Source organism: Sardina pilchardus, chromosome 5 (assembly GCF_963854185.1).
Source record: "Sardina pilchardus chromosome 5, fSarPil1.1, whole genome shotgun sequence".
Lineage (NCBI taxonomy): Eukaryota > Metazoa > Chordata > Actinopteri > Clupeiformes > Clupeidae > Sardina > Sardina pilchardus.
In genome coordinates this window covers 14,647,197-14,673,618 of record NC_084998.1, presented here as the reverse complement: position 1 = coordinate 14,673,618, position 26,422 = coordinate 14,647,197, and the positions used below count along the sequence as shown (strand labels likewise).

General features: G+C 45.9%; 1 protein-coding gene across 1 annotated transcript in view; it reads left to right on the top strand.

Annotated features, from left to right (window-relative positions):
* Positions 1-24,971, top strand: part of uvrag (UV radiation resistance associated gene) — a 104,261-nt gene extending 79,290 nt beyond the window's left edge. The window contains exons 14-15 of the mRNA XM_062536595.1: positions 14,896-14,987; positions 23,862-24,971. Coding sequence (XP_062392579.1) covers positions 14,896-14,987; positions 23,862-24,732 — 963 coding nt within the window. The 3' untranslated portion in view covers positions 24,733-24,971. The remainder of the gene's footprint in view (positions 1-14,895; positions 14,988-23,861) is intronic.
* The last annotated feature ends 1,451 nt before the right edge of the window (positions 24,972-26,422 follow it).

The following is a 26,422-nucleotide window of genomic DNA, read 5'->3' as shown; positions in this document are numbered from 1 at the left end:
AGGTGACACGCATGAATAGCATGTCTTGAAATAAGAAAAAGAGGGATTTTTACCACTTTGGTATATGGTGTTAAGTATAGTAACACAACTTGACCTCAGGGTAGAATCTGAAAAGGGTTACATATGGAGATATGCTGTTATGAAACTTCCTATGAGAGGGGCCTGTGGTGGATCAGTAATAGCCCTGCTTTTGTCCTCGGTTAGAGTCTAACTGAGGCATATTTCATGTCAGTGGGTGCTGAAAAACTTGTTCCTGGTAATTCACAGAAAACCCTTGCGCTGTGTTCCTTGAGCGATGTGGTCAATGTAGCTTTACAGACATCTGCTAGGTAATTCTTTCCTTGATGAAGTTAAACAACTTCTGAAATCAGAGCGAGTGAGCGAGAGGGAGCAAAGTCTTGCTCGTTTCCATCTGGTCGATATTTGAAAAATGTCAGCCATGCTGGTAGTTGTCAGGCCTCGCTAGCCTTTCTTCTGGACCATCTGGTTCTCGTTAACACTCTTTGTTTTCTCAGGAGAACCAACCGCTTTTCATATTCATTTGGACGCCATTGATGTCCCCCTCCAAAACCAAAATCTCAAAACGCATCAGAGGAGATTAAGATCTCGATCTCGTGTCTCTTTATCTTTCCCTCAGTCCAACCCGCCTTCTCTGATCCCTTTTTCCATATTTATCTTTCTTTGCTCTATTCTCTCCTTCCCAGTTCCTCATAGACATTCCTCCACACGTCAAGAGCCATAAGCACCTCTTGGTCAAATAAACTACGGCCCCATTAGGGAGGATCATCTCCCCCCGTCGACTGGTGTCTCCCAGCTTGTGGACGAAGGTTATTAATTAGGTTTAGGGAGATGCCCTGTGTGAGGTATGCCATTGATAGGCCTCCTCAGACCCATCAGAAGAGTTATTAATGAAGCGTGACCTCTGGTAGCCTTTCTCACCAACTTCCCTTTTTTTTTTTTTTTAAAGGGTCTTGTCTGACTCACTGGCTCATAATGGTTTCACAGCCGACGTACTGGAGGAGTTAAGTGCCTAATGAAAGTGGTTGTTAAATAAACACCACTTTTTAAGAAAGCCCACCACGGAGAAAAGGCTCTTTGTTACTCCAGTCTGAAGAAATACCTGTTGCGTCCTCCCATGTCCAGAAAGGTGTTGTGCTCGGGCCTCCTCAGGAACAAAATGATTCTCCTTCACACTTGCTCAGGTCAGGGGTCAACCCTATATGCCACAAGTTGACTTATTGTCAGGATACAGGCCCACACTCTCCTGCTTCTTCACTCTTGGCACATTGTGTGGCAACACAGGATTGTGTTTTGCGTGACTGGATATGCAATATCTATTTTTGTTTTGTGTCATAATCTGGTGAATTATACGTGTATGTGTATTGTCCTTAGATTGTGTATGTGGGTTATTTAATGTAACTAGCCTAGCTTTGGCTTTTGGGCAAGTTCCTTTTCTTTTACTTTGGTGGCAAGTAGTTGCGGCTAGTGTTTGGTTGGTTGATTGATTGATTGCATTGATTGATTAGTTGTTTTTTTGATTGATTGATCGATTTTGCATTAATGATTGGTTAGTCGATTGGTCAGGTGATTGGTTGCTTGGTTGATTGATTAGTTGGTTGGTTCACTTTTTGACTGATTGGTCAATTATATGAATCAGTTTCATGTTTGCAAGAGAGGTGGTTTGCTGAAGAATCCCGAAGTTTTAAGATGTTTTTCGACTGGTCACTGGGTCTGTTGATTTGTAAGTGGATTCAGTTTTGCTCCCATGGGTCGTTCCTGTCCTCACGAAGGCTTCCGTGTCTGGGAGAGATAAGAGTGTGGAGATGCATGGTTGGAGGTCTTTGATCTTGGCTCCATATTCATACAGCCGGCCTGATATTTTTGATTGATCGTTGGAGCTTTGTCCAGGTAAGGAAATGCTATCCATCCCTACGCAGGTTTTTTCCCGATAAGAGCTTTGTCCAGCAGCCGCACGATCCCTGATTTGTGCTTCTGGAACCCTGCGGTTCAGAAGAGAAGAGAAGTCGTGGCATTGGTTTAGTCTGATGTTTCATGTTCCCCATGGAGGCCACAGGGTGTCTGTGTCTGAGCATACTGAATGTGTTTAGATCTGTCTGAAGAACAGCTTGTATGTCTTCTGTTTAACAAATGAAAGATGTGATGCGCACACAAGTTATGGAGGTAAAGAACAAAACAATCTCCAAAATTGATAATGTGACCATTTTCTTTGAGGAGAATGGACATACAGTAGATAGCCTAAGTCACATTTATAGAACTGTCACTCATTATTGCACATACTTTAATGTTAACACCAAATATCTTGTACCAGCTTTTAATTCGGCAAAGTTGCACATTGTATTCAATAATGATGAAGGCTAGCACAGAGTACCTCAGGTGAGGTCATATTAATCTGATGGGAAAAGTCTAAACCCTTTTCACAATAATCTTTCAAGTCATGAGTTTTGCATTTTGCTTTGATTGGATTGTGCAGTTGGTCTGCTTTTGCCAGGTACTGGTTCAAAAGCCTGTTTCCATATTGCTTTTCAGCGATTGCTCACTCTGGATTATTAGCTGGTGTTAACTGCTGCAGTGTCAGACCTTGCTCTGCATCTACAAAGAGCGTGAGAAAGTTCAGTGCGTTATAATGAATATACAGAGCTATATGCTCAACTGCAAACGCTGCCTACGCCAACATTTTTGCAAGCTCATTAGAACCCAGAAGTGATAGGCTTTTGTTCCTCTTTTCCGTCCGAACTCATAACAAGGGTCTTTTCCTCTGCCCTTGGCCGACAAAGAAGAGAACCTTGACAGAGGGGAAAAGCCTCCGAGATTGGACAACAGTGGCTTATTTGTGCGAAAATTGAAAGTTCCCTTTTTTATTGTCCGCCGCTCCTTTTTCTCCCAAACCCACCCTGAGCGGGCTTTTCCACTGAAGCCCCTGCCAGTGGCACCGGTAATGACGGCTACCTTTTTTAAACAGGCTGGGAGTTAGAGTGCCGCTTAAGCTTTTAATCTCACCGCATTTCTGCCTCTCTCCATCCCACCCGCTCTGTTTTCCAGAATTGGGGGGGTGGGGGGGGGGGGGGGGTAACATGTGAAGGAGGAATGGGTGGAGGCAGTGCGGTGTGTGAGGTTTGTGTGCGATGGGGGATGGTGGGGGGTGAGGTGGTTGAGGGTGGGGATGGGGATGGGGATGGGGAGAGGTGGGGGATTCAGAGGTGAGCCGCCATCTCTTATTCTGCCCCGTCACCACACATGCAGCCAAACTATATACCGAAGTTTTAAACGAAACCTCCTCGGCAAGTTTACACATCGGCAATAGGTTGCTTTCATCTCCTTACAGACGCCTTCATTTCTCAGGGATGTGGTGATATCAGTGTGATTTCAGGCCAGTCTAATAATCACCCTTGGATATGAAGTCAGCCCCGCTCCCTTTGTGCCTCTTGCTGGGACTGGTGTGATGGAGAGTGCGCAGGGGGAACAGATAGCACCATGAATGTAATCGCCGCAGGCTGAGTCAACAAACGTGTGCTATATGTGCCAGCGCGGTGCGGCAATCGACAAGAGTTACACTCTGACCTCCGGATAACTCTGATCTGAACTCTTGGCTGATTAATTTGGGTTTGTCTCCACGTGCAACTCCCCAACGAAACAGAAAACAAACACCTTTGAGTACCGGAATGGGTTTTTAAGTAACACACACAATTGCCGAACTGCAGCTGAGACCGGAACAAATCCTTTTGGTCTTTTATTTCACGGAACAGTATCTAGATTACACCTAATTCTTATCTGGCTTTCATTGTTAGATATCAGTCTGTGTTTGGTCTGGCTGGCTATCATACACCTTTGTTGGCTTGTATCGAAAAGGAAATACATTTAATAGTTCCGCACCGGATTCAGACTGGCTGAGAAGCATACTGCGCAATAGAGGATTTAGTTTAGTTTTTCGTTTGAAGCAGTAGTGTTTATTGTAGTTAATATTATTCACTTAATAAAGAAGAAAGCACACAAAATAAAAAACTTAATAACAAGAGAACAAAGTCTAAACTAAATCCTGTAGCTATAAACCAAATCCAATAGATATAACCCTCCATAAAAGAACCAGCCATCATACCAATCATCTCTGGAGTGCGCATGGATTTAATAACCTACACTTTTTCTCTAGATGAGCCGTTCTTTCTCATAACTGTGTCGTGCTACAGTGGCTCGCCTTCTTGGACAAACACAGATTTTTTTGTTTTTCACATTGAACTGTTTTCCATCACTGATTTGAAATCTCTTGGCGCAGTGTTATTCTTTCTGCTGGAGCATGTAGACTTTTATCTTGATCTCTGGCCTTGTGAAAAGGTTTCCTGCTGTTTAGCTGCAGCATATGAGAGAGACAGCTCAGGGTCAGAGGGCCGAAAAATGTCTAGTATAGCACACACATACAGTACACTCAGGCTCCTGTGCACACATTCATGCACTGATACACACACACACACACACACACACACACAGGGTGACTTTTAATATTGCATCACCATGCATCAGTACTGTACATCAGCCCTCTCAGTCACATGCAACCCCACAGCTTGGACTACTATTTAATTTCATATTTCAAGTATTTTTTGCATTTGCTCTTAAATTCAATTTGTTTTAAAGTATGATTTACTTTTTATAAAACAAGAAAAAAAATAATGACAGGCATGATGACAGACCCAGCTCATTAGTGTAAGATTCATGGTTGCCCTGGGAGACATAGCAGATTTTCCCCCGACCTTTGACTCAGGATGTTAGACTATTACTGCAGCAGAGAGAGCAGAGGAAACAATGGGTCCTCTAACAGAAGAACTGAAGGGAGTGGAGGACTTGAGGCTGTGGCTTCTGTTTAAGGTGGGGTGAAAACTGGCGATTCGCAGCTCTCATAAATTACCACTCAAAGAGGTACCACATGCACACAAACACACACACACACACACACACACACACACACACACACACATACACACACACACATCAGTAGCAGTCAGCATCATCACTTTGTAATCGGCTGACCTGAGTTCAGTTCCTGAATTCTGCAAGTCTTTGCTATTCGCTCTGGACAAAAAAAGTCTGCTAAATAGCCGTTACCTTTATATATGTGTGTCTTGTGGACCAATTCCACAGCTCCACAAAAAACATAACTAGGCTCATAAAGCCGAGAAACACTTTCCACCTCACCCCCCAGTTCTCCCCAATAATAAAACAGGATTGGCGCCAATCCAGGCTTTGGCTAAAATGGAAGACTGGCTAAAAGTGACATGTTAATGGTTACATTTGGCAGTTGCACTTCACATTTCAAAAAAGAATAGCAAGAAAAGTAGGTGATTTTTAAAAAGCATAGGTGTACAAATACACTTTCACCAGCCTCATTGTCCACTAAAACCCGCTTTTCTGTAAGGCCAAAGTAGTTTATGACCCATTTTAACCTGTAGCGTTTCAGTAATTCATAATAATGATGGGACGATTTGATTTCAGAATGGTACAGACTTTGCTGTAGCCCCATACAGTACGTGTCAGAGCAGTGGTGTTACAGCAGTCTACATTGTTGGAGCTCATGTGTTTATTGCCCTATAACGCACTATCCCTCAGGTATAATTTAGCTGCATGTGGATTACGGCATTATGAAGCCCCAGTCTGAGCCAGCCCAAGTGCTGGCCTGACCAAGAACATGTGTCCCGCTGTGCGAGAGTGGGAGGGGAGCTTTGGGAGGGGGAAAAATAATTTGGCTCCTGCCAATGGTGGTCTTCTAATTAAATTTCCCATTTGTCTCAGCGAGGCCCTTTCGTAATTATGTAAATATGTTGACTGCATTTGGCAGCCATGAGACGCTGGGTGAAGTGCCGAGCCCGGGTAAGCGGCGGGCCAAAGGTGGTTTGAATTAGAGGCCGTTGGCAGCCTGAGGAGCCGCGGTGCCCCACACCTGTGACACATTATCACGTGTCGGACACAGAGGGCGACACAGCAGAGGGGCGTTTTTCGTGGGGGGGGGTTGGGGTTCGGGCTTGGGCGGGCTGCTGAGGGAGGGGGGGTGAACAATGACACTCTTCACTGGGACAATTGTAGGGGACGGGACGCCCCGAGCTACCTAGTTCTGGAACTGATTGCCCTGAAGTAGAGGTGTGTGTTTGTGTGTGTGTGTGTGTGTGTGTGTGGCCATGTTTTAGAGATGAGGGTGTGGTGAACCTGTCTGTAAATGGCTCCCTGATCTCATTTCAACGACCACCTACCCACCAAAGCTGCACTACCTGTTTTCAGAAACTGAGACTGAAGCTGATGAAGTGCTGTGGACACATTCCTTAACGCCACTCCTGCCTTCGCAGAAATGCCTCAAACGAACTGGGAAAAATCAGCCAAGCAAGCGGACCCGAGACTGCTATACATCATCATAAATGCCGTGCCATTAACAGACGTCTCATTATACTGCGGAGTGTCATGCTGAAGCTTAAGCCGAGGCCCATTGTTTGTGGCCTCAAGAGTTTAGTTGAACTTGTGTGCCATTTTGCATTGCCAACAGTTCTTTCGCCCACGATCACTAAGTTTTGTGGACATGACTGATCCCATCTCGTCAGTACATCTTTGGTAGTTTCTTTGGGGTCTGAATCTGACCTAAGCGCTTAAAGCAAGCGAGGGCCTGACCCCTTGGTCATACTGTAGGTTTGATGTCCAAGGATCACACAGAGTGATAATGTGCTGTTGATGGTACAGTAGGTGAAGTTGCCCACTGAGTGAATGAATATCAGCGTAATGGAATGATCCAGACTTGGACATTTGTATTGGTAGCCTCTTGGCACAGTCAAGAAAGCCTTAAATGCGGAGGTAAGGTCCATACCTGAAGGGTTCAGTTGGCCATCGCCTCAAGCGGTGAGCTATGTTGGCCTCTGAGCTCGTACTTTTGACACCATTGTTAACTAATAAGTGTCTTTTCAGTCTTTAAACCTGCCTCTGTCTGCCTGCATTCAGATTGTCTTACAACAGCAGGTAGTAATGTAACTCCATGAACCTACATCAGTCCACTTTGTCACTCTTCTCACCTAATTCCACCTCTTCCTCCTCTATGCCCTCTTCACAGCTTCACCGCACTTCTCTTCTGGTGCACAAAACCACTCACTTGTTTTCCTCTCCATCCGTCTTTCCCTTTTTCAAAACCAATATTTTCCCCACCTTCACCTGTATCAATGCCATTTCCTGGTGAGACCTGTTGATGTGCTGCACAAATGCCTTTGACGGGTGCTAGCGAGCGCTGATATCAAAGGGCTGAATAGCACCTGTGTATGCAACCTCAAGGCGACTGTAAATATTCACTTTTCCTTTTTGCTGTGAACACTTCTCGTCCAGGAGGCAGACTCAGCTGGACTTAACCCGACTTGCCTTTGTACAGTAATTCATCACATCTGAAATGGACTGTGGCTTGTGTCGATTTCAAACAGGTGTAGAACTCTGGCAAGTCTTGGTGTTCAGGGGATTCTGGTAGAGGCCATGTAGGGACTGCTTTGTTAATATGTCACAAAAAATGTTGGAAAGGCGGTAATGTTTCATACAGGTGGAAAGCGTGACAGTTTTGGAGCAATTATTATGTTAATGTTACAAAGAAAATGGAAGGGGGGAAAAAATACTATAATGTGATTATTATGCATACCTCTCCTACCGAGGTTGGACGTTCACAGACTAGAACTGCCGTAGGCCGGAGCCTGACCATGAAAACCTGTGAGTGGTCTCCATGGCTGCGGTTCATACTGCTGCTTGCTGATTGGCTGATTCTGTTAGCCTGTTAGCCAGTATGCTTTCGAAGCCATAGAGGGCCACAATTACAAGCAAGGCCTATGAGTTTCAGAAGCCAGTTGGCTAGATAAAGGCTCGGGCTGTCCAGCGTAGGCAATGGACTTTTGGTCCTGGGAATCGTCCAAGCCATACATGCATTTGCATGAATACTGTAAAGGCGGCCTTGTTTGTTGCTTTGTTTTATTCTTCCTGCCATTCGGAATGTATTTATTTGCTTGTGTATCTTTGTTCAATTTTTGTTTTTTTTTACATTCATTTTTCGCATTCCCTACACTCCAGTGAAATACACACACACACACACACACACACACACACACAAATAAATGCATGGATTTCCCCATGATAACTTTGACAGTTTAGTCATTCATTTCTCGTTGTGTCCGTTTACATATGCAGGTTTCTGGATTTGCCTTGCCAAGCACCTCGGCCTCGGGGTCATTTCAATGGACTTTGGCAGCGGCAGCGGAAACTTAAAGAAAAACACACACACACACACAACACACAAAACACACACACACACACACACACACACACACAAAACACACAGCTAATGATAGGGACACCGTCTGGTTTATCAGCACAACATATGGGCCTGCTTTCCGTGTATGAGACATTAGTGGAAAGGCAGAAGGAGACGGGCTTGAGAACAGATGCACATACCTGCATTAAGCAGACAGGCACAGGCACAGATCCACATGGGCCCACGTGGCCCCCACACACCCATCAGCGCTCAGTCTAACTGCTCGACTCTGGCCAGACAATACTTAGTGCATTTGCGCAAGAGTTTATTGTTATTAATTATTATCATTAGATTAATTATAGCATGTGCGAGGCCTTTAAGTATGATTTAATCAAATGCTGTAATTTCCGTGTAAGGACAAGGGTGCCTTAGGGTGGAGGCTTTGGGTGGAGGCTTTTGCTAGATGACGTACCTTTACTGTAATTGTGTGAAAAGCGTTGACACGCAGTGTGCATAGCCAGACTGGGATGCAGTGCTGCATAGGCTTGCACATTATTTTCTCTCTCTCTGAGAATTATTTTATTTTATTTTTTCATCTTAGTTGTTGCTTACAACTGTGTCTCTTTGTAGCATCTGTCAAACATTGGTTACATTTGGTCTCGCTCTGTATTTCTGAATGGGGATTGCCAAGCAGTTCATTAGTTTTTCGTGTTCTGAGGATGTTGGGGCCTCCTCGAGAACCGGACCGGGCCGCACCCACTGCCTAGGGAGCCCAGCTGAGAGCCCCCCTGTCAAGTCCACCTGATGCCGGATGACCAAGGCCCCCTGATTACCCTCCGCCAGGAGAGGAGGGGAGGGGAGAGGAGGAGATGAGAAGGGAGGAGAGGGAAGGAGAGGAGAGGGGAGGGGAGGGGAGGGGAGGGGAGGATAGGGGAGGGGAGGGGAGGGGAGGAGAGGGGAGGGGAGGGGAGGAGATGAGAAGAGAGGAGAATTCTTCAGAGCCAGAGAGTGCTCAGGCAAACAGTGAACAGGGTTTTGGATAAAAGCTTTTGACTGAAGCCCGTGTAAAATGTAAAGGAAAACTGTAAAGGGGAAACATGCATTACAGTTTCAGTATCTTGTTTTCTAGTGTTCTATGTTAGAACACTAGTCTTTGCTCGCCATCATTCTCTCAAGTCACCTTCAAACAGTGCCACTCGTTTCGTGTCAATGTTTTGGCTACCAGCCAATCTGCTGCATGTGTATATTATTTACTTTTCTTGATATGGTAGACGCTCTGAATTTATTAGCACCTTGCTGTACCAGAAGCCTGAGGAACAGAGATCCCTTTGACTGATCCTCTTTGACTTTACAGATGATTATCATTAGATAGTACCTACGGAGGCCCTCATATCTACAGTACTGCCCAAGGTTAACTCATCGTTGTTGTTGGTGTTACGGCTACATGACATTATCATCACTGCCATCAGGGTTTGTCGAGAGGATTGGTGATATGATGCTGAGAAGCGGTTTGTGTTTTGAATCCTAGAGGTTTGAAATATTTGACCACCGCCGCCAAAAAAAAGTGTAGTGCTGAAAAGCTGCACACAGCGTTGCAGTGTTCCCGGGCACTGTTTTTCCTCCCCCCCCCCTCTCCTCTCTCCTCCACCCCACGCTCCCACTTCCCTGTCTGGTCAAATAGGTTGTCAAGTGTTGCTAATAACTCCGGTGAGCTGAACTGTCCTGACTCCGGCGCTGACAAACCGCTCGTCAAATGAGCTCATGTTGAATAGGGGCCGCTTCATTAGCAGGCCTGGTCCATATGGAATGCCACTCGCAATCTGGCTCAAAACGCCCAGACTCACTGGACGGTTGGTCTAGTGTGATATACACCCTTTTCAAGTTATTTTTATATTTCCTGATAGAAGTACTATATAAACGAATGAAAAATCGTTATAATATTTGCAGAAACGTTAAGCCGTTCTATATTTCGGTGTGCCTTTCACTCAGATGCTGGAACTGTATGTCTGCTTTCAAGAGATATATCTTTCAGTAGCACCCCGCATATTTGAAATTCTGCATTGTAATTTAATTGTTATCATGGCGCCAGTGGCATTTTTCGTTGCTGGTGATTTCATTGAAGTGAAATTCATAGACAGAAAACATTGCTGCTTGTTATGCTTATAGAGGAACCTGGCAACAGTGACAATGACTGCAATGATACGTATGATTTCTGTTCAGTCATCCCAGCTGCTTATCCAAAGCTTGCCGTGAGGTTCTCTGTTCCAGCGGTTTTGTCAGGAAAAAAAAACACACATGAGCACACTGGAAACATGCACATTGCACGTAACTATTGTGAGGTGGGTGTTTGGCAGAGCCGCAAAATGTTTGTTGTGTTAGGATTGTGTCCTCGTGTTTGAAGCTGCGTCGTCGTTCTTAACTGAAAGTGACACACACAGCGCTCGATGCGCGGCACATTTGCAATTGTAATAGTGCTCTGTTGCGCACAAGAGCGAGGCAAGCCAAATCTCAAACAGGCTCACGGAAACAGAAATGTCTGGAATAGTTTCGAATTAGCTGTGGTCTGTTTTGGATCTCTGGCAGAGATATAGATCATTTGCTTTAAATCAGAACAGGGACGAGACTCCTCGCTATCTATAGTTCTGCTTGAAATGTACAGTATGACGTCATGAAGAACTGGCCTTCGCCTCTGTGACTATTACCCACGAAAAACTCATGCTGAACGTGACCGTATATTTGAAACAACTGGACGTGTGGTATGTAATCATACACGTGATGGATCATTACATATACACACAAATCCAGTCCCGCCACAGGGAGACTTTCTATCAAGATAGGGCGAGGAAGAGCTTGAAGGCATTTTCTTTTGGTCTTGCCATTTCAGAGCCTGCCTTTCTGCAACCTTTCCCCTCATTTAGATCTAATCATCATCTTTGTCACAGAGGACCCCTTCAGAATATAATTTTTTTTTCCCTACAGGCATCATTTTAGGCCCTCTGCCAGGTGGAGGTGGTACACCCCAATCATATTCTATTGGCGCGTATTGATCTTGGCCCGGGCTTTTAAAACCCCTTTTCCTTGCGGTGTGTGTGTGTGGACACCAACCCTGCCCCATCATCTGCTTTTGGGGCCCAAACGGTTTACTTTTATTTCCTGAATGAATGGCAGTGTTATTTGGGCGCAACATTGGGCATTTCATCACCGGTAGCGCCTTGGCTGGCTGCCCTGCCGCTGTGAAAACGATCTGCATTTGATAAACCCCAGGAGCTGCCCAGCGTCGGTCCGCGCAGCCCAGAGAGAGGCACACACACACACACACGTACACACACACACACACACCGGCCCTTCACGACCGCTCGGCGGCCCTCAAGAGAGATGGACAGGAATAGAACTCAAACGCGCACACACACACACACACACACACACACACACACACACACACACACACACACACACACGCACACCCCGAGTGTATGTGCACTCTCTCTCTCTCTCTCCTTCCACTTACACACACACACACACACACACACACACACACACACACCAAAGCTCTCTTTCTCTTCATCTATTGTACACATACAGACCTGTGTCCTCTTAGAGACACACACACACACACACACACACACACAAGCCAGCCTGCTGTCAAGCCTATCCTGGTTGAGCTATAGTTCCCTTTTTTCCAGGTGAAAAAAAAAGAAAGCTGCCTTCAATCTAGTCCTCAGTACTCCTCAGTACTTGGCCCCAACCCCATTCGGGATGTTTTCAGTTCAAACACCACACACCTCCACACACAGATTTCTATAGCTCACTCATCATGACCTGTCACCTCATTAGTGGGGGCTCGAGGTTGTGGGCCTGCTCACGACTCCCTCACATTTAGCTGCAATTGCACTCATTCAACAGACTCTTTTATTCGAGGTGACTTCTGTTATCGGGAAAGTTATACTTTTAGTTAAATGTGTAATTGAAGTATGTTTCCAGGGAATGAAAGCCTGATGTTATCACCTCTGGTCTTCCTGAAGCCTTGTCCTACCTGTTGAGTCTATGTGCGATCATCACATCCCCTTATCTCCCCGGTCTGTCTGGTCTCATTAGAGATCTGCAGGACGTGATGCTGCGAGGATGCGGTAAGGACTGTGTGGTGCTGGATCCACCAATCAGAACTCTCCGTGTGGTGGCCGGCAGCCATGTCTGCAGCCAATCAACAGTCACCTGCTTCCCATTACCTCACCGGCCAGGCCAGAGCAATCAATCTTGAACAATGAAGACGTGCGAATTAAGTGACCCGGGGGATTACGCCGGACAGATTGCGCCTGTCTCACCTCTTCAGACCCTCGTGATGGATCGTCTCTGTGCGCGGGCCGCCGCACTCCTCCCGAGGGATTACCTCTGTCAGGGAAGATTTAGCTGGTCTGGGGAGGGACCTGGGTGACGTTTAAACGTTTGACAGGTGTGTGTGAGAGAGAGAGAGAGAGTGTGTGCGTGCGCGTGTGTGTGTCAAGAGCCGAGTTAGGCTGCCATGTTTGGTCTGTGATGGCAACGCTGATGATGAACATCATATTTGTGCGTTGAGGGGCGACGAGGATGAAGTACGGTCGGAGTTTCTGACGTAGTTTTGAGGACGACGCCCCTGAGCTGGCGTGAGCACTGACGGAGCTGCAGGATGGGTTTCATGTGTCTGTTATGGAGTCAGTTTGAGTTTCTGCTCCAACTCCAGGTGTATAGTCTATCTCATCCTCTGTCTCTTGAGTATTTTCAGTGCAGTTGGGCTTTATTAACAGGGGAGAAAAAACATGTCAATGGGGAATACACAAAAAAGAAATATACTGCAGCTGTGTGTGTGTGTGTGTGTGTGTGTGTGTGTGTGTCTTACAGCCAGTCCAGCTCTATCCTCTCTCAACTGATAATGATTAAATCTGACAAAAATCCTCTTTTTCAAACATTGAGAAAGAGCTTCACATTAAGGAAGAAACCTGTGCCCGATGTCTTAAGATTTTAATCGGATGGTTGAAAAAAAAAAAAAACAGCAACAATAAACAGCCCAGTGTGTGGACACAGCATGTCTTCACTGAATGACCCAGACTGCCTCTGGTTGCATATGATGCGTGATGAGTTTACTAGAGGAGCTGGGGTGCAAGTCCACGGAGACCCAGGTTCCATTCCGACCCAAGTGCCATCATGTCCCGATCCCACTGCCACCTCTCTCCTACTCACATCTCCTCAAACTCACTGTCCCAATAAGGAAACGATGAACTTTGATGTAAATGAATGAAAGATGAGAGGATGACAGATGGTAGATGAAAATGATGAAAGTAAATGAAAACTTGAAAAGCACCATTTGAAAATAAATGAAAATGATCTGTCCTCAATGTGCTGTGCTGTGCTGTCCTGCCTGAATGAACTGCTCTGCCTTACTCTGCATTTCTCTGCCTGTTTTCGCATCACCAGGCTGTGTTCACAATCCATCAGGTTACTTTGTTTCCTCAGCCTTCTGTCAGGACTGTGGTCGGGCAGTTTGCCACTACTGAATAGCAAGTGTGTGTGTGTGTGTGTGTGTGTGTGTGTGTGTGTGTGTGTGTGTGTGTGTGTGTGTGTGTGTGTGTGTGTGTGTGTGTGTGTGTGTGTGTGTGTGTGTGTGTGTGTGTGTGTGTGTGTGTGTGTGTGTGTGTGTGTGTGTGTGTGTGTGTGTGTGTGTGTGTGTGTGTGTGTGTGTGTGTGTTTCATATGTGTGTGTGTGTGTGTGTATGTTTCAGTCATATTATTTTTTTTTTTGCCAAATTCTCAAACTCTCTCTCTCTCATCTATCTGTTTATCTATCTTCCTGTCTATCTATCCATCACTGTCTCCATCACTCTCTCTTCTCTCTGTCTCACACACACACTCACAACCCTCAGGCATTTTGGACATGGGGAAATCACCCCTACTGCCTGGAGGTGAATGAATGATAGCCTGACTGTAAGAGTGAAATCCCAGATCTCTCTCTCTCTCTCTCTCTCTCTCTCTCTCTCACCAACACCACTCTGTTCTCTCTTTCTCTCTTCTGCTCCCTCTATCCCCCTCTCTCTCTCTCCTTCTCTCTTTCTTTTTCGGTCTCTGGCACTCGTACTTATTCCATAGAACACTGAAGAAGTCAGAGATTAAATTGATGTTGTGTGTGATGTAGTCTGTTTGTGTCTATTTTATTGGACTTCATCTACTAAGTAAGGGGGATGTGTTTGTTGATGGAACATTGAGCCCGTGTGAAAATACGAGTTTAGACACTCATGGCATTTTACCTGCATGTCTTGGCGATGGTTGGGGGCTGGCAGGTGGATCCAGCATCGAGCTTCTCATGTCAAAATCCATGATCCCACAGAAAGCGGTCTGATCTTAATCAACTGGAAACAATGGTGTGAAGAAGTGCAAAACAAAAGTGTCATCGTAGTTTATCTGTGTTTTGTTTTACAAAAAACACTTAAGAAGTGGACAAGCTCTTCCAGCTGTTGGCTGGAGGCCTGTGATGTGGCTATTGCAGAGTTTTCCCTGTGGTGGTTTTTCACCGGGGCGATGAAGCCTTACTGGAAGGGATTCAGTTATGTTCAACTTTAAAAATGTTTTCTTCTGTTTTTTTTTCTCTCTGTTTGTGTCCCCAGTTGAGGTATCAACATGGTCTCTCTACTCCAGACCTAAGACAAACGCTACCCAACTTGAAGAACTTTCTGGAACATGGGCTGCTTGTTCGTTGGTGAGTGTTGCCAGCTTAAACAAGGGTGTGAAGATTTGACACTGACCAAAAACCCAAGAGCTAAAATGGTGAACTTGTTGAACTTTTGTGTACTTTTTCATCGTTGAACATAAAAGGCAGCTCAAATGTCTGCGAATGAAAATCAGCCTCAGAATTCTCTAGTCAGTAATGATAATGCAAAGGTAAGGTAATCACAAATAAGAAATAAGACATCGTCGTTCATAAATTATCTGAGAGAAAATATCAAATCTCAAAAAAAAAAAAAAAAATGTCTTAGAGTTCCGTGGTGAGTCAGTCTTGCTAACCCAGGTCATGGGTTGTTTGAAAAACCAACACAACCTTTTCATGGTAGGGTAATGAAGGATTACATTAATGAGGTATATGTGGTAAGGTTAACTGCAGCACAAATAAAATGTTTTTAGTAAGTAACATTTGGACTCCACCTATGGTCTGGGTGATTGATGAAAACAACTTGCCACTAACAAACAAACCAATTCATTGAAATGAAGGATAATACTCTTCACTGTTTTATATTTATTGCCTGTCCATGGTACAGTTCGTTAAAAATGTCAGCTTAAATGTTTTATGTTTATAAAACTGTCAAATGGGGAGTAAATATTTAAGTTTCTGTTCCACAGTTAAGGACATGAACTCTCTGTGGTCCTATCCTTAATTGTGTTTTAAAGGAATGTTCCTTCAAGGTAAATGTCCACTAAGTAGATCTGAGGGCAGCAGGGGACGAACTGTTGGCCGTGTGTTTCCAAGTGAGGCCCATATATTGTCCTCTGGAGTATGACGTTTTACGCTCGCTGACCACAACACTCAGAATTAATACAACGCTCTGACAGACACACTCCGAGAGGATTCATTAATGCTCCCACAGCCTTTCTCTCTCTTGACTCATCAGGTCTGCGAGAGGGAAGCTCCTTTTATTCAGTCAGGCGGGGTATCTTGAGGTCAGCCACGGGCCAGTTTACTGCACTGTTTAATTCAATAAACATTGTTTATATATAAAGGAACCAATCTATTCAACAAGAAAAAGGAGATAAAAAAAAACCTCCGATCCCTAATGCCCCTGTGAAAGTTACCTCTAATGGATTGTGGAAGTCCTTTAAGGTGGACCAGATGAAAGCTTGACCCTCGTGACCCCTGTGGCTCAGGTACAGACAGGAAGGCTAAAGAGGAAGTGGGGAGCGTAGCGATCACACGGCTGCGCTCGGAGCCACAACCGAGCTCGGAGAGAACCGTGAACATCCCGTTTCCAGCTGCCCCTCTGTCCCTCTCCCCTCCTCACACCCCACTTCAGCCATTTCAATAGACCGGAACATGCAGAACATAGAGAACTCGTACTTCTTCCATATTTATGCTGCACACTAGATGGAAAAACGCTATTAAATCTTTCAGTCTGAAAGATTAAATCCAAGTTTACTTAGTAATGTTTCAGTGTACTTGGTATACTGATACAAAATGTAAAACAGCACATCTGGATGCCTTTTCTCGTATTGGGCTGGAAAATCCAAAAAATGCATGGACGGTATTGACATCATATCTTGAAAACAGTTGAAAACTGAAAACTATTTTCCCACCCAGACAATGCTTAGTATTATGGAAAAAATGTCAAGTGATTTGTCTGTGTATTTAGATAGCATTGGATAAATAAATAAAAGGCCAAAGACACACTCAGTGCACTGTTACCTGATAAAGGCATCCAAACCCAAACATCAGAAGGAAGGTGCTGTTTTGGATGAAAGTTGTTTTGCGGGATCGGTCATGGTTATAATTAATAGATTTCAGGTGTGGTGCGGTAACCAATGGGCGCTGTGGTAAATTAGCATAGTTATGGGCAGTTTCACTCCATACTGAGGGATCTAATTGCAGCCTTGAAATGAAATAAGGAGGGAAGCTGATGGGAAGTAATTTGGTCAGAGAGAAAATAATGTCATGAACTTGGAGACTTGTAATGAGTTCTTTTGAAGGTCTAAATAAAAGTATGAGGTGTAGAATGTGTGAACTATCCCCTTTCGACTCTCCCACTCCGTTATTCAATACTCTTCTCCTTACAAAAAGGCTGAAAAGTGTAGGCTCAAAGTCTGAAACTTTTCAGTCTGAAAGTCTCTATAAAGCGCACAGAACAGTATACGTTTATAAATAAGTGAAGGCATGGATAATGTGTTACAATGTTGTAAGCTGAAAATTCCCAATTAATTTCATTAAAGTTATTAATTATGTACATTTAACAAATGAATGTCAATTTAATGGAAATTTAAATGGAAATATAATAAAAGTGCATACGGCCGCCGCTGCTTCTGTTAATATTTTGATATCAGATGTGTGTTTAAGGACATGTAGGCTACTACTGGCGATCTTTATCTGCCAAATAAAGCCAAAATAACAACAGCAACACATTGCTCCAGGCCAGACATGGGCAAACTACGGCCCGTCGGATGTTTTAATCCGGCCCGCGGAACTTGTCCAAATTATTGAAAAAAAAAAATAATAATAATTTTTTATCAATGTTAAGGCTTCTGCCTCCCGTATGCGTTTTCAGCACTTGACTATCATTAAGGAGGAGCCACCCATTAAATTATATTATTAATCAAATGAAATTAATCATTTGAAAAAAAAAAAAAAAAAACTGTACAATGAGCCTTGCTGCCTACTCATGATATGTTACATGTTTCTAGGCCAAATCCTCTCACGTAATGGCTTTTGTAATTTATATTATTTCACACAAACACTCCATCCATCTGCTCCTGGCCCGGCCCCCCTGTCAAATCTTAGGACCCAATGTGGCCCTCCTGGCAAAAAGTTTGCCCACCCCTGCTCCAGGCCCTTAAAATGCTTTACAGAGAAGGGGGCGCCTCACCTCACAACCTACCTGGCCAGTGCTGCAGTTACATCAAGAGAATATGATAACACCAGGAATGAGCATGATTATTGTGCCTTGAAAAGATAGGAATAAATATGATTAATATGGCTGGTCAGTAGATCATAAAATCTCGGTTGCAGTTTTATACTCTACATCGTAACTTGAACCAGACACTGATAGGAGAAATGAATGTGTTTTCAAATGGAAGAATGCTGAAGGTATTCAGTTTTAATATTTTTGTTTATGCAGTCAGTTTAAATAACTGTAAATTGCTTACTATGTATTATCAGTGTTTAACCCCATATAGACCTCGTAAATCATCTTTATATTAACCCTGAGGCGAGCTTTAATGCTGGAACGAGTATGTGCTGTCTGTTTGTTGTGGAATAGGATTATGCAGCCAAATATGTATTTAAAGTAGTCATGCTATTTAAACATTTCAGAATAAAAACAAATGGGTCAAGAAAGGAATCCATAATGGAGGTTGTGTGATCAAACCAGTCAGTTGCAGCAAGAGAAAAAGGATTTAGTAGCAGTAAGGAACACCTACCGCTGGGGAACAGCTTGCAGCCCAAAACGCCACTCACTAATAAATCTTGTTAATGGGAGGTACACTCCGTGCAAATTTTTCTTTTACTCTCGCCTTGTCCCTTTGCAGATGTCCCCCATGACATGCAACAGAAGATCCCTCTTAGCTCCTCTTAACAGGAAGAAACCTTATCTCCATCATCAACCCCTGAGCAGTGAATTATGGAGTAAACACATGAATTTTTGTTGATGTTGGCTGCAGACGGCTTGTAGTGCCTTTCACCAGCAACCCCCCCACCCTCCCCTCTGGCCCCCACCTCCCCCATCCCTCCTCTTGCGATCCAAAGCGACAATATCTCTTCCACTCCACGCTCCCCCTCTCAAACGGTCTCAATTCAGATAGTGTTTCCAGCGTCGGGAGGCCATGGCCAGATCCGTGAAATATGGAAGCATAAAGAAACGCATGACGGCAGGCAGCTGCAGGGAGTTACCCCGTGAAGAGGCTGGGGCTGGGGCGGAGGAGAGGAGAGGAGAGGATGCAGACACAAGGCCTTAAGGGCTGCCCGGGGGCGGCCGCGAGGCCCGGGTCGGAACGCCTGTGAACTCCCATACCTGCACCCCACTGTGCGTTCCGTTCTCTAACTCTTCGTTTTATGGCCGATTCAACACGCGGAGCGGAGCGGAGCGCTCTCTCTCTCTCCACTGGCGGCCTGCTCTGTACTGTTGAGGAGGAGGAGGAGTGTTAAAGGGATCTGTTAGACAAGGAGATTAGCCTATTAATTTGATATGGAGGAGAAGAAAGGCTTTGAGATTCGCCATGCCTGCATGTGAACAAAGTGGGTGGGTGGGAGGGGGGGTGTTAGCCACATGTGTGGTCTGTTTTTTTTGCAGGTGGGTGTAGCGTTTTTGTAGAGTTTTTAAGCTTTTTGTTGTTTGTGAGTTTTGACGGTTGAAAGAGGTCAATGGGACTTGAAGGTTGTAGTCAGAAACTAAACATCTAGGGCCAGTGTCTCAGACATTGATTAAGTCTTAGTTGTAATCTAGATTAAATGGAAAATTCAATGAAAAACTCTTCTAAAGAAAGTGTGTGTGTGTGTGTGTTAGAGAGAGAGACATGGTCAGTGTAGAGCAGCGGCCGTTGAGAAGTGATGATGTTATGGATACTTAAGAAGCCAAGCAGGATGGTGGCAGAAGATCCCAATCAGATGGAGCACGGAGAAGAAGAGGAGACTCAAGACAAACATGGAACAACCAAGAGCAACACTGAGAGCATGAGATCACAACTTCTCCCGCGCAACTCAAACAACCTGCAGGGTTTGTGAAAAGGAGTCAAGTTGTGTGTTAAAACTGGCTCCTTGTTGTGGCCCCCACACCTTGGCAGAAGTTCCCTGTTTTTTAACCCCCCTCCGAGCAGATCCCGCAGAGAGAGGGGTAAAAACAGAGGCCTCTGGGATTGAGCGAGATGATTAGACACAGCGTCCTGGAACGGAATCTCGCTGCGCTCCCAGGTTTGGAAGATTCCCTGGAGAATGCGGCGCAGATCACATCTGGAATCCTGGGGAACACTGTCGGACGATCCTCCTCACCTTCTCCTTCACTGTCTCGTTTTCGCCGCCGTCGATTCGTCTTTCTCTTTTCTCACCGCATTAACTGCAAAAAAACCCCATCATGAACGTTTTTTCCCCTACATGGCCTACCAGCAGTGCATTGAAACACATTTCTGACTTAATTGCGAGATTCAAATATTAAGTCATTTCCTGCTCTGTTCCAAGTTTCAAGACTAATCAATTCTAAATCGTTATATCTTTATTTTACATTCTATCAGGGTTGTATCTGGATACAAAGCATAAATCTGGCTGAAAGTGATGATAACCGGACATACCATATGCACATACCTTACGTGTATATTCGTGCATACGTATAGTACATTGCCTGACACACACACACACACACACACACACTGGACCGTGCGGTGAATCAGGCGGGATCTGTGGAGCTGTCCTGTTAGATTTGCATCCTGAGCAATGAAGTAGTCCCCGAGGCCAACGCATGGACGTGCTCGTTGCTCTGCGCTCACATCTGGAGGAGCGTTCCAGCGGCCCGGTCCTGCACTCTCCCCAATTAATCAGAGGTCCTCGCCGAGCACCACCACTACAGGTTCCGACCCGGAGAACCCGCTCAACACCGCACCTCTGCAATCTCGACCATGACATCACTCTCAGTCACGACGTTCAACAGTCTCTGAGACTTCTCAGAGATGTGTGTCACTTTCAGTTTGGTCTTTTTAATATATGTGCTGGTACTACACAGTGAGACTTTAGTTCAGACATTAGAAGGCCCAACGGCATGCTTTTCCATCTTGTGAATTTGCCACAGAGCCGGATAGTCGAGACGGCATTTAAAAAGGTTCTTGGCTGCGGCTTTGGAGATGGGCTGCTCCGACTGGCAGAGATCTGACAAGGATACAGCTTATTATTTCCAGCCCTCTCTCTCTCTCTCTCTCTCTCTCTCTGTCTCTCTCTCTCTCTCTCTCTCTTTCTCTCTCTGTATGTCTGTCTCTCTCACTTTGGAAGCCTGGTTGCAGTCTGACAGGGGTTTTTTTTGGAGGCGAAATGTCTACCTATGTGTAGAGCGTAGAAGAGAAAAGAAGGGAGACTTGCCAATGCGGTCACATCAAAGCACCAATCTTATCTCTCGTTGTTTGTTTTGGCCCACCAACCTAAAACCACCACTCCCACGACAGGATCTGGATCTAAAGTGGACTTATGCCCTGAATTTGAGACAAGCCGGTCCGGAGGATAAGACATTGGAAATATTTAGTTTAGTAAAATTCCAAGACTGCTTGGAATATCAGGCGCTAATACTGGGAACAGGAGAGAGGGAAGTACGCCCTCTTCCCAGTGAAACAATGTTTTTGAAAGAGAAGGAGAGAGGGAGAGACGAGAAGAGAGGGAATATGAGTTTAAGCCACCTATGAGTGTCCAGGAGTGCATGTAATGGCCTGGGCAGAGCCCAACAGGTTGTTTTTGTCTGGCAGAGCAGAGGGAGGGGACCCCCCCCCCCCCCACACACACACACACACACACACACACGCACACACACACATACACACACACACCAGAAGTATGCTGGGAGCTGGAGGAGAGGAGAGAACAGTTCCGACAGCGTATAAATCTGTAGCCAGACTAGCCACCTGTGTGCCCTAAAACCGTGCGGCGTGGGCACACTTCTGCTCCCAGCTCTGGAAGCAGTCACTCTCTGTGGTGAGGGATCCAGGATCCGCTATGCTTGTTTGTGCTTCTTCAAAGTGTCGATTGTAAGAGTCTGTTATGTTGTCCTGTGGCTAGCTTGTTTAGGTGACATCTTAGGTAAACTTGTTTTGTAGCGTCATTTCCTGATCTCATTTCCCCAAAGATTATGTGGGGCGATTTGTGCCGCAAACGGGTCTTGTTTTCTGTGTTTTCTGTGTTTGTGTTCTCCCCCGATTCTAAGTTTGTCACTGGGGTACAAAGAGCTCAGTGAGCGGGTCCATCCCCCCCCCCCCCTCTGGAGACAGCAGAACCAGAGACGGAGCTCAGGGCAGCCAAATTGGCCATAATAAAGAGCAATGTGCGGAGGCCAGCAGAGAAAATGCACTGCGTGAAAAATATTATGACAACTCGGGGAGGCTTGTCTGGCATTCTTATGCTCCCAGCCCTAAACACCTCCCTCTCCTTCTGCAGTACACATACTAACAGACTCAGTTACTGTTCACTTCCACTTTTTATCACACACACACACACACACACACACACACACACACACACAGAGACGCGTGCATTCGCACACAGTGCTTCCGCCAACATACACATTTTGTTTCCTTGCAGGGACTTTTGTTTAGCCAACATGATTTGATTCATGTTTAGAGTGATCCGTTTTTCCCTCCATTTAAAAAAAAATTGGATTGCTACAAATACCTCATTTTCACAGAACAGAAAAAAGACAGCAACGGAGACCTTGAAAAGCTTCTCGACTGTAGCCATATGTTTCCACTTGAGGATCCTTCTCCAGAATGCTGTCAGGTCCAAATTAGGCAGGCTTAATTGGCCTTGGCCTCTCAGACGCGATGGGTTCCCGGGCATCCCTTTGAGCGGCATGTTTGTGATTGTCTCTGGTTACTGGCGAGGGATGGACACACAACTGCTGTTTAATCTGACTGTGTTCACGTCCGTGGCTCTTTCGCTCCGCGAGGATGATCTCTGGCGGCTCGTAAATTAAACGCTGTGTTGTCTTTGAAGTCATCTTTAATACCCGTCCCATTCCGTTTTTTTCCAAGACCATTAGACGGTTTGTGAAGTTCTGGTTTGATATTTTTTTATATGATTTTCTTCTTGTGAAATATCCTGTAATTTTTTATGTAACTGAAAACACAATGGTCCCTCGAAAATCAAGTTAGTTTTTATTAATGGCAAAGCAATTCCCTGTTCAAATAGAAAACAGCAGTACAAGAAGGCATCATTTTTTGTTTATAAGAACCCTTATAGCCTTATTATATTTCCAAGCAAACAAGTTACTATTACACAGTTATTTTTCATATTGCCTCTGGTTTATGAGCAAACCCATCACCGATATTAATCCTGATTGTGTACTGGCCAAGTTAATTATCTTTTCCTCGTGAACTTTCAAGACAAAAGACTCTCATGAAACTTTTTTGCTTTGAACGCCTTCCAAAACGAACAGGCCCTGTGGTCAAACAGAAGACAAAGTTAAAGGCATAACTCATTCGCATTAATGGAGGTCCGTAGATCTCCTGCACCATAAGTAGTTCTGAAAGGAAGCTCCTTTCATGTCCAGTTCGTATGACCTCATCACCAGGAGACCGTGGAGCAGTAATGAAGGAGGACTTTTGTGACCTTCATCGTGTCTGTACAGGGTCCAGGCAGGGGCCTACCCCCCGAGTGGCTACGAGTCTTTAGCATGAACGTGCACCATTAGGCACGAGCAAGGCCAGGCTTAGAGCAGTGTCCCAAAGGCTTGTGTCTGGAGAGATAATGATCCCCAGGTGCTGGCTCTGTCGTCGTCCCTCTCTGGTCCTCCAGTCCTGTCTGTCACTTCCCATGTTAGCCAACAGGGGAAGTGACAGACGTATGCTAAAGTCTTAAAAGTCATATGCAAAAGTTTGGGCACCCATGTTAAAGTTGATTAAAAAGAGGAATAAAAAAATATTTTGGAAATTGATATTAATGCCTTCATTTAACAATGAATTGTACAAATCAATACTAATTGTCTTTGTAAATGAAGAATGCATCGTATGCACCCTGTATTTAAATCTTCTTCCTTTAAATACAGGGTGCATAAGTTTGGGCACCCCTATGTTAACCATTACCATTGTCTCTCTGTCTCTTTCTCTCTTCCCATCTCACTGCCCCTCTTTCTCCCTCTCCTTCTCTCCACCTCTCCTCTCTCTATCACTCTTTCTATCGCTGTCCTTCTCCTAGTGACCGGTACCAGGTGTCCTCGTCCATCCCTGTGCCCATCAAGTCCCAGCTGAGTGTGTCCATGGCCTCTGACATGCCCTCGCCGCCCGACCTGGGTGGCTCCCCCGAGCGGGCACTCCGCAAGCGGGCCGGCTCTGGGGCCGAGCCCAAGAACCAGAGCCCACCACCCAGCTATGACCCCACCATGGCCCAGCCCACCACCGTCGCCACCATCCCCAACCCACTGGCGGCCGCCCCCGACGACCCCGATCAGGAATTGTCCCCCTCCTTAGAGCCGGCCGTCGACCTGGCCGAAACGTTGGAGGCCCAGCCCGTGCCGGCCGAGCCGGACGGCCAGGAGGCAGCAGCGGAGGCCGAGGCCGAGGCCGATCTGGAGAAGTCTCGTTCCCAGTCGGAGTCGACCGCCTCCGCCGACGACTCCATGGAGACCACCACCCAGCAGCATCAGGTTGCCCCGGCGACCGAGGAGACGGTCACCCAGCAGCAACAGCAGCAGCAGCAGCACCCGGGCACCATGAACGGTTCGGCGCTGCTCGGGGACGGCCTGGCGGCAGCAGCAGCAGCAGCAGCAGCACCCGCACCGCAGGCGGAGATGTGCTGCTCGGTGGAGCGGGCGGAGGAGATCATGGGCACGGAGGCCCTGGGGCTGGGCCTGGGCATGGGGCTGGGCATGAGCCTGGGCGCGGGCGGCCGGCTGGAGGACTTCCCCGGGAGCAACATCCCCGTGGAGCACGCGGTGGCCGTGGAGTGCGACGACCAGGTGCTGGGCGAGCTGGACACGGCCGGCCTGGAGGAGTTCTCCCGCCGCATCTACGCGCTCAACGAGAACATGCCCAGCTTCCGCCGCCCGCGCAAGAACTCGGACAAGTGACCGGCCCTGAGCACTAGGCAGCTGTAGGGCGAGAGGTCAGAGGTCATGTCCCTGGGGCGAACCCGCAGAAAGACTGATACCAATACCACATCGATCATATATATGTGTATATATATATATGACGTTACTAGGACATATCCGACCAATTTGCACTTCTTTAAGCATTTCTATAATCCTTGAAATTATATTAAAAGTAATGATGCTGAAAGCCCTGCTGGCTGTCATTTCTGGGTGCAAGATTCAGGGGTGTTGGGGCGGGGGGGGTTGGGCTGCCTGGGGTGGGAATCCTGATAGCGGAGCGGTTCGGGGTCGCTCGGCCTCCGAACCAGACTCCAGTCCGTCCCGGAGTCCATGGCCGTGCAGGGGAAGTGCAACCGCAGCAAGGAGCTCCAGGGTGGTCAGAAATGTCTGGGAAGACCCGGCGGGAGATTCCAGGGAGCCGCACATCCGTGTCCATCTCTCTCCGAGGCCACAGCGGAGCACGAAGGTCTGTGGTCATGGAATCCCTAAATGACTCTATAGTCTGCAAGACTACTCAGAAACCCTGTAGATCCAGAGAGGGAGGGGGAGGGGGAGGGGGGAGGGTTGTATGTTAAATTATGTTGGAAAATAGCACCCCTCTTTTTCAACTACATTCATCAGGGATAAGATGCAATTATTGTTTATTTTCTTTGTATATGCCCTTTTCAATTTTTGTTCTTTTCTTTTTTTTTTTTTTTAAATGAAAACGATGAATTAGAACAGTTTGCCACATGAGCCCTGTATAGCAGATCACTAGTGCTAGCGGCAATTATGGCCACGGAAATTAAAACCCGACATTTAATTTTGTCTTTATCATCGTCTCCCATGATCATGCCTTCCACGATCCCCAACAGTGTTTGCTTTGAGTCTGGGCCGTTCCAGTCACAGGGGACCCTTCCCTCAGTATGCAAGGCAGCTCTCTCAAGCAGTTGATTTGCTCTGACGTTGATGAAAGATAGCGGCGTGACACCTTTCACAGGCGCACGCGTGAAGAACTGGAGAAAAACACACACACATATTCGAATGTGTGATCGAGACTGAGTACTGTGGTTTCAGCGATCTACTATGTATTTAAAAATGACGATGCCAGGAATATGGTGTTCATGAATGATTATATGACATTGTACATATAGTTTTATATCTGAGCATCTTTTATTATTAAACACCACAGTCCTGATTGCAAGTGTGTCCTCCCTTAAGCAAAGCTTTTGTCTGCTCATTTTTTGTCGTCTTGTCAATTTGTACATTTTGTACATTTTGGAAATGATGGTTGATGTGTGTACAGTACGTGTGTGTCTGTGTCTGCATATGCATACATTGTAGAATCTTCATAACCCAGTGTATGCATTGTAAATGCATCATTCTGAGTGGAGTGATGTGTCTTTACAGTCAGTTCTGTATCTAAGCTGGATTGGTTGTCGGTCCCAGTGGGAATGACTGGAGGAGTAGGGGTCATTTGGACTCGTACTGAGATACGGAGAAAGAGCGGGGCGGGAAAGTGACCCGGGCGTGTCTTCATCGGCCGTAGCGGACGACAACACCCGTGTCTAGGGGTCGGACATGCGGGTGGACTCAGTTCATTAGCGGGCAGCAGAGCAGAAAACACTTTCCATATTTTACACACACACACACACGCACACACACTCTCTCACACACACACATACAAACA